Source organism: Neltuma alba, unplaced genomic scaffold, assembly GCF_004799145.2.
Source record: "Neltuma alba isolate B1F8T4 unplaced genomic scaffold, ASM479914v2 tig00012998_pilon, whole genome shotgun sequence".
Classification (NCBI taxonomy): Eukaryota; Viridiplantae; Streptophyta; class Magnoliopsida; order Fabales; family Fabaceae; genus Neltuma; species Neltuma alba.
Genome location: NW_021637349.1, coordinates 77,058 through 86,015, shown reverse-complemented (window position 1 = coordinate 86,015; position 8,958 = coordinate 77,058). Strand labels below are relative to the sequence as shown.

General features: G+C 36.4%; 1 protein-coding gene and 1 pseudogene across 1 annotated transcript; both read right to left on the bottom strand.

Annotated features, from left to right (window-relative positions):
- Positions 1 to 609: 609 nt before the first annotated feature.
- On the bottom strand, positions 610 to 3,719 carry LOC114733436 (alpha-L-arabinofuranosidase 1-like; annotated as a pseudogene).
- Positions 3,497 to 8,658, bottom strand: LOC114733450 (subtilisin-like protease SBT3.5). The gene is made up of 12 exons (XM_028920918.1): positions 8,523 to 8,658; positions 8,352 to 8,446; positions 8,099 to 8,196; positions 7,822 to 7,980; positions 7,375 to 7,486; positions 7,042 to 7,214; positions 6,517 to 6,878; positions 5,688 to 5,782; positions 5,342 to 5,584; positions 5,049 to 5,163; positions 4,758 to 4,944; positions 3,497 to 4,530 (listed from the first exon to the last, which is right to left on the bottom strand). Exons 1-12 carry the CDS (start codon positions 8,619 to 8,621, stop codon positions 3,968 to 3,970), a joined length of 2,301 nt encoding a protein of 766 aa, XP_028776751.1. The 5' UTR covers positions 8,622 to 8,658; the 3' UTR covers positions 3,497 to 3,967.
- Between the last annotated feature and the right edge of the window lie 300 nt (positions 8,659 to 8,958).

Here is an 8,958-nt window from a genome sequence, read left to right as displayed (position 1 = left end):
GGACGCCTATGCATAGCTAATATGTATATAGATGAGCAATTAGATATGCATTATTATTACCTTCATTCTTAAATATTCCTTGTTGTCCACTAGATTTTGCCAGGTAATTGCGGTTGCAAGGATTGAAGATGGAGCATTAAGTACCGATTTAAGATACGTTGCTCCACTCGACACTGAAAAAAATGTTGAAGCCAATAGCTTGCAATAGCGTAATATCGATAAGAATCAAATACGATTGCATCTGGCAGCGAACTGCATGACATTTTCATTATACTCCTCCGGTCCTTAATATAAGACCCATTTAACAAATTTGATTAGATTAAGAAAGTTAGATAAGTTAGTTAATTATAAGAAAAGTGACACATTTTTCCTAAAACACCATAATCATTTTTCTTAATACCCTCTCTCCCTCTTCTACTTGATTATGGTTGAGAGAGTATCTATAAGAGTAATTTAGAGAAAATTGATAAATATAAGAAATGGGTCTTATATTTAGAATCAAAACCAACTCAAGAATTGGGTCGTATATTAAGGACCGGAGGAGTATTAATTTAATCTCTCACATCATGCACATAATTAAAGGACACTTAATGACCATGTAACAAAATATTACTTCTGGTCATTAACTTTTGCAAAAAGTGGTGCATAGCAGGACATTTCAACATGATCGCTGCATAAAAAGGAAATACGAAGATCAATTAAATCTTTTAACATGAAATAATAAGCGATAAGTTGACAAGTTTAGTACTTGTTAATTACGAAATGGTAAGCAATTAAGAATATAATAGACCTCTTCTTTTCTAGACCCATTAGAAAACCGGCCTCTCCCAATGCTGATAATAGGGTTCCGTTTTTCGCATCATTTTTCCAAACTGCATATTTTCACTAACAAAAGCTTTTGGACCGGCCAGTACGGTTTTGTTTATCGACAGTGTTATACATTGAGGAAATATGGCTAGCATTTGTATAAATATGAAAGTCATATAAATCAGCTGGCAGATCCAAAGGTCTAGAAGCAGCATCACAGTTTGTGATTATTTCTGTATCTGGATCGGTACGCCTTATGCCATCATGGAATTTAAGGTAACTCTCCAACTAGTTAAATTTGTCACAATCTTCATTTCTATCAGCAACATATCGTAAATCAAAAGGTTGAAGATGTAGCTAGACCTCCTGCAAGCTCAATTCCATCTAAAGTTTCCTATGTAAAAAAAAAAAATTTAAGTAATGAAAAGTGATATTTAATCTAAGAAAGAATAAATGATTTATCAAGAAAGGCGAGTTATGCTTCGTACTTGCACAAATGGAAAAATATCAGTTGTATTGACTTCATCATGGTGGCTAATGCCATTATTAAATATTCATATTGGAAAAGCATTAAGATCCTCTGAAAGCTGTTGAGTTTGAAATATATTATCAATATATTAAAAAATTGTAATTAAAAATAATCAAAACCACATACTTGAAGAAATTCTAAATATCTAAAGCCATCATCAGTCCAGTAGCCCCACACATTATTATAGTGACCAGGTCTTTCTTCTTATGGTCCAATGCTTTCTTTCCACCTAAATGCATTTCTCAAGCAATCTCCTTCAACGAAACAGCCGCCTAATGCATTGTAAGGAAAGCCATTATTATAACAAAGATATCAGAAATTATATTGATTAATCATTTTTACATGATCCATTTTTATCTATGTATACCACGTAATCTAAGAAATTTTGGTTTTAAATCTGCAATCATTTGAAAAAGGTCCTTTCAGAAACCATGTCCCTAAATGAAACGAAAATACAATGAGTTACACAAAGTTAAAAAAGAAAAAAAGATTAATTTCAAGGATTCATTTCAATTTCAAATGGTTAAGACTAAAAATTTCCAACCTTATATGTGTCTAAAGGCATTGCTGAGACTTGGTCCAACAAAAATATTCCCTGTTTGGTGGTTGTTATTTGAAGGCGTGAATCATGGTCTGATGCTCTTACGTCAAGAATAGATCCTACTTTTTCCCACTTTGGAGCACCTTTTCTATGTGAAGAAGTAAAAGAAAACCATTAAATTATGTAAAACATTATTCACATATATTGAATATATAAAATTATAATTATTTTGCAATTTACCTGATGTTAGTAGAAGCCAATTCTTTCCCATCTCCTACGTACGGATGCAACATTCAAATCAACTGGACTTTGGGATTGCCATGTAAAAAGCCACCTTATGCTGCTTTCCTTGCTCAATATTCTAAAAGAGTCACACACGTACACAACATGTAGAGTCAAAATAGTGATATTATAAAAAAAATTATTGATATTTAATTGATTAAACATTACAAATAAGCCTTACCATACCCCCAAAAACCAAGATTAGAAAGACCAGCTCCTGGTGGGGTATCCTTCAAAATGTCAATTTGATTGCGACCTTATTGCGAAGAAAAGGGGAAGAGAGCTCTGCTGTTGCAAATATAGTTGAGTCATCTTCAATAACTGACCAGGGGAAGATATTTAAAGGAACTTAAGCACCCCCAGCTTCAAATTCAGAGTTAATTCTCAAAGATAATTTTTAAGAAAGAGGAAAAACAACTTAGAAAAAAGAAAAAAACTTGACGTGGTCAGAAAAATATTACTTTATGTGGTTCAGTGTGTGTGAGATCATTTATAACAAGTATACCTCGAAAAATATTGCAAAAAAGGTATCTGGAATTTTCCTTCCAGATTTAGCATCTACAACTAATGAAGGACTTGAAGCAGCAGGATCATCAGCAAAACACTGGAAAGCAAGAGAAAATAGAATTAGCAAGGGTGAGATAAATGAAGCTTTTTGAAGATGCCATTTCTATGAACCCCTCAGCTCACTTGTGGTTCTTTTACACCCAGTTGGATCCTATTTATATGGAGACAGTATGATTTAAAATAGAAATCGAATTAGGGGATCAGAAAAATATTACTTCTTGGGATGAGCATTAAAAAAAAGTGGTGGATAGCTAACTATTGTGACTAGATCACTGCATAAAAAATAAGAAAATTGATGATTTTTTTTTCCCGAATGAAGTAGTACGCAATATATTAACAGATAATTATGAAATGGTTAATTATTAAGAAAATAACCAACCTATTCTTTTCCAAAGCCATTAGAAAACCGACTTATTCACTAACAAAAGCCTTTGCACCAGTATGATTTTGATAATCAAACTTGTTATGCATTGAGAAAATATGGCTAGCCAAAGAAGAAAAATATGCTACAATTTTCAAAACAAACAACTACGTGCCTGAAAAGAAGATTTGGGATAGCTTGGCACATTACCATCATTTATTTTCTTAACTTCTATGTGTGTGTTTAAGGCTATGCGTTTAGTCATTGTTTATTGAAAGCAGCAAAATTGTCGTTTAATATTTGACTCATGAGTACATACTCGATGGTCAAATTATTTTAAGAAAAGAATGACTCAATTTGATTCATGGAAAGTCGTCGCATTTTACTGTTCCTTCCGAGATGTATAGAATTTTTAATCATGTGGCAATTCTAATTTAAAAATAAATACAGGGTTACACCAGTGAAGAGGTTATATGTCACTCATGCCCCAGAAAAGCTTCGAATGTCCTATGGATAATACTATATTTGAGCATTTATTCTTCAGAAGCGTGCAGTGGAAATCAGAACTGTACTGGCCTCAGCCAAGTGTTTTAATCTCAAATCAAGTCATAGGTGAAGACGCTCACATCCATTTAGATACATGGGAAATTCTGAAGAAGGCATAAAACCAAGTTCTGTAGTTACAACTGACAAATGAAATGATGATCATGTATTTTCAGAGCAGTTCTGGTCTTCTATTCTGCAGTTCATCTTGCTTGCTGCTCCAAACATCATATATCTTTGGTGTAACTTTGGCAGTGATTATACAATACTTCAAGATTTCAGTATGAATGGTCGTTTCCAGTTCCTATAGAGCCTTCAGTAATATGTACAAGCATTGCTATCTGACCAGCCCAAGTTTTGCAGGTGAAACCCTGACAGCTAAAGGACTGTAGACATGCAATCTTTTGTTCCTCCATAACAGGAAACCAAATGTATAGCCCTTTGATGGAGAAGCAACTTTGAAACTCACAGTGAAGTTGATTTTCTGCCCAATCCTTGTGAAGATTAACCTGTTTGGTACAACAGTGACATTAACTCCTGCAGGAGGAGACACCACAGCTTTGTAAATACTTGTTGCTTTTCCAACATTAGTCACAGTTCTAGTCACTGAGAAGTTGTCTTTGAGATTTGGCACCGTGATGGATGGATAGTTGAGCTCAGATGCAGATTTGAATGCCCTGTCGCATGTTCTGTTGTTTCTAGTAACAAGATGGAGTGACCTCTCGCTGTAACCAAGTGAACAGAGGAATGCTAGGTAATCTTCCGCGTGTATATCATAGATGAGACCCGGGTCAAGAACCCTTGCAGGGTTCACAAAGCCTGACCCATAATCAAAAGCATTGGCACTTCTTTGTTCAGGATCCGCTTTGATGAATCCATGGTGCTTATCCAGAATTGTAGCTGCATATTAAAGTAGTAGTTAGTTTCCCATACTGAAGCGGCAAAGCTTCTGCACTCTACTGATCATTTTTCTTTCTTTCTGGTTGCACAATATACGCCTGGATTAACGGCGCTCAGGGACCGATGGAATTTAAGGAAAGTTTTATATTTCTATCTGTGCTGAGGAAGAATCTCTATAAGAGAGTCATATAGACCTTAAGAAAAAGACAGTATCGTTAATGTAATACCGGTTGTCATGATGGCAGACTTGATAGCAGAAGGAGACCATGAAGGATGAACAGCTTTGATTAAGGTTGCAATTCCGGTTATATGTGGGCAAGCCATGGAAGTTCCTGAGAGAATGTTAAACTCCATGTTTTTGGCTGCTGGAGACCAAGCTGCGAGGATGTTCAATCCTGGGGCTGTGACATCAGGCTGCGTAAAATTACCTTAAAGTCAGAATTTCATTCCTCTAGGAATACTATGAAACACACATAATTCACGTCGGATTTCTGTTTATATTACTGGGAGTACATCACCTTCAGAATTTCTGGGGTTAAGCTGTTGGGGCCTTTGGAAGAAAATGCTGCCACACGTGGTGCAGGCTTTGCTCCTAATACTGTCTTTGCTCTGGAAATCCTTGCCGTCGCCTTACTATTGAGGATGGAAGTGGCAGAAAGTAAGATTAGAGAATTGAACGCATTCATATATTTGGATTAAAAGCAACATAGAAGAACTTAACAGCATGTACTTGTCATCTCTTTTATATTTCTCTCTTTCCAGAACATTATATATCTTCACCTTTGGGAAAGTAGAGAATTCAAAAACTAACCGTGTATTGTTGATATACGAGAGAATATGGCTGCCTGTTCTCTTTCCAACAATGGCTGATGGTATCACAAACGGGATGGCAATATCTTTGCCTGTTTCATCAACAAGGATCATTCCTACTCCGCCTGCTTCTTTCACTAAAGTACTTTTCGCTACCTTTGACTCAATTGAACTCTCTGCATGTCGGCACACCAGAACTTTCCCTTGGGCCTTGGTCTTATTGAGGGAACTATCTATACAGTAGCTGAAAAAACAAAGAAAAGACCAAAAAAAAAAAAACTTATAAGAACATCCTTTTGCATTGATCTTTGCACATTTCTCTCATTCAAAAGTACCTTGTGCTTCACCTGGATTGATAAGGAGTGAAATATCCTGCAGAAGCTTCAGAAGCAGAAATTATCCTCGTAAAGGCACTCATTTCCGAGAGACTCAGACTTTCACCCTGTTACATTTATCCAGAAAAATTGTCAGTGAAACAATCAGAGAAAAACCTGATTCTGATTCCAGATAACCGGGTCCTCTTTCAATTTAGTTCTTAACAAATCAGTCCCTTCAGTTGAATCCCTTAATCATCAACTCATTTTTAATGTTGCTCTCTCAATGAAAATTTTACACCAAAGTTGGGGGATTGGAATTTGTATTTAGCCCCATAAACTCATGCCTCACTCCTTTTCCGAAAGCATTTTCATAATTAAGGACCTAATGCACCCTTCCTTGAAATATGTATTGTGTCAGGATCTTTTAAAGTTGCTTATTATGAAGTTCTTACAGTGTTAAGCGGGGGAAGAAATCTAGAAGGTGGACGTGTAAATGTAAGGAATTTCAAGGTCTTCTGATTGTAAAGTTTTTGTGGTGTTTAAAGAGATAGTGATATAAACAGTGAAAATGTGTATGGGTTCACTTTCACTTTTGTCTCCAACTCAACCGTTTCTTTCTTTTATTCATGAATTCTTTTAAAAAAATTTACAATAAACAAATTCCAAGAATTCAAACTCTCACTCTTTTTTATGTTCCTTTTGGGTGATAATCATTTGGTATTATACACTAATTCGAATTAGAACCCTGTCGTGTTTTAGATGGAAGTATCTTTTTAAATATAGTTTGCTTTCAATGCTTTAAGCTATACATAAACTTTGTAGTAATGAAAAATTTTCTGACAGTGTGATAAATCTTTACCGTGATATTGACACCATTTCCCAATGTGATGTCGGAGGTGAAATCCCTATCAGTGGAGCTAGCAGCAACAGTGATCATCCATGGTGCAAGGTTGGTAGCAGAACCAGGATACCCTTCATTCCCAGCCGATGCAACGACCAGCACTCCACGATTGGCTGCATGATACGACCCAACAGATATGGCATCATTGAAGTAGTCAGCTTGAGGAGACTCAGGACCCAAGGACACAGACAATATGTGAACCCCATCTCTGATAGCATCGTCAAAAGCGGCCAGCAGATCCACATCATAGCAGCCTGAATCCCAACATGTTTTATACACAGCAATCCTAGCCATTGGTGCTCCTCCCCTAGCTCCTCCACCTGGCGTATGCATCAAAAGTCAAATTATTCACAAGTTATGAACTATGCGATTCATTCATTGCAAAAAACCTACACAGTTAACACAAAATTCAAAAATATAAAACGTAAGTTTGAGTAAATATTATGTACCATAAAAACTTTCACATCAAACTACCAGTAATACCTGCCAATCCCATATAGTTCATGTTGGACACGTACCGCCCTGTGGCTATAGAAGCTGTGTGGCTGCCATGGCCGGAGCCATCTCTTGGAGATCTGAAGGAGACTTTTATGTCCGAGTCTGACCCTTCTTCTACTTCATACCCACGCATGTAGTATCTAGCTCCAATGACTTTCCTGTTCCACGTGGATAATTAACCAAAGATTACACACCTGACCTATGTATAAACTAATACCTATGAAGTGAAACTATGATAAGGCTTGTTCTTTTTTAGTCTCTTAAGAATTGAAATAATAGTTTAGTTAATAAAGAGGAGGATAAGGTTGAACTAGAAACCTGTTGCAAGAGGAAGCATTGAATGCTTCTCCCGATTCACATTTTCCTTTCCATCCTGGTGGCACCGGAGGCATGTCAACATCACTGAAACTCGGAGATTCAGGCCAAATTCCTGATTCAATGGACATTATGATCTACGTTAATTCTTCAATGATGCAATTCGAAAATGTATCTTGGCAAAATTCAGTGTACATAACAATAGATGCGGAGAGAAATAGAGAAAATAGAGACAATAAATAATTGTAGAGATTTAATTTGTAGAAATAACATATACAACTAAAATGCTACAGGGGGAAAAAAAAAGTGGCAGAGTTTCTGCCAGTTAGGTAAGAAATGAGGTGAGAAATTTCCAATAAACCCAATACTTGCCTTTAGGAAATATTGAAGAAAATGTAGAATTAATCATAACAACGCTTACTGTGAAAGGTAAGAGTGCTAAGTGCTCACCAGTGTCAATGAAACCAACGATGATGTTTGCTTGGTTTCTGGGGGAGAACCCAAGAACCTCCATAGTTTGATCGTCCAGAAGGCCCATAAAGTCCCATGAATGAGTTGTATGCAGCCTTCTTTTAGAATTGGGAAACACAGAAACCACTCCCGGCATTTCTGTCAATTAATTTGAACATCCATATCACAGGCCAGTTAATTATGGGTTTAAATAAACCTTGGGGTCCACAATCCACACAGACAAGTCGAGAAAGATGAGAAAATCACTCTGAATTACTTGAAATCTGAGAAGCCTGCTCATCAGTCAGTTTCGCTGCAAATCCTCTGAAACCATGTTTGTAGCTATAAACATGCGAAGCTTGGGCTTCCTCAATGCTGCTCGTCGTTTCCCATAAGAAAAGGGAGAAAATCACAAATCTAAATTCAACCTTGGATTCTATTCTTCTTTGATGTTATTCTCTCTTCCAACATACGAATGTACAGCATCCAAATTAATCTGAAACAAAGCAGTATGAATTACAGAAACTGACCTTCCACCGTGAACAGAAGCAAGAATTTGATGGTGCTGCTTCATAATTTCGTCTGGGTCTTCGTCATTTTTGCTTCCCAAGTAGACTACATAAACCTGCAGTGATCCAAACCAGAATTCCTGATTCCATAACTTGCTGTAAGAAAAACTAAACAGTGGAATTTGAGCTTACCTTTGCAGAGGAGCACACGGTAATCTGTGCAACAGAAACTGCAAGAAGTAGATAAAGGAAAGCAATGCTTCTCCTTCTTGCATATCCAGGAGCAGACATTGTGGAAGTCCCAACTTGTGGCCTTGTGTTAACCAACTCTGATGCACTGGAGCTAAAAAATAACAACGACCAAGCTGTTTATAGAGCGAGAGTGAGAGTGGGAGTGAGAGTGAGAGAAAGGAAAGCGGAGCAAATAATGGCAATTAGGTCAAAGCACTCTTGAGCTTACAAAGTGAATAACTATAAGCTTTTGTATACAAATTTTTGATTTAGAATTTTAAAATTTAATTGGTATATTTTTTGTAACCCAATAACATCAATTTTTTTTTGGGTAAGTGACAGCTCCTAAATTGAATTCTACTTACAATTTTAGACTATTAGTATCTAGTCCATTTAA

What these genes read in the sequence shown, in the direction of transcription:
- LOC114733450 (XM_028920918.1), bottom strand. Translation starts at nt 8,621, where the DNA reads ATGTCTGCTCCTGGATATGCAAGAAGGAGAAGCATTGCTTTCCTTTAT. An exon ending in TAACCCCAGAAATTCTGAAG is followed by an intron (nt 4,945 to 5,048) that starts GTGATGTACTCC and finishes AATTTTACGCAG; the next exon opens with CCTGATGTCACAGCCCCAGG. An exon ending in GTCTGCCATCATGACAACCG is followed by an intron (nt 4,531 to 4,757) that starts GTATTACATTAA and finishes TTTAATATGCAG; the next exon opens with CTACAATTCTGGATAAGCAC.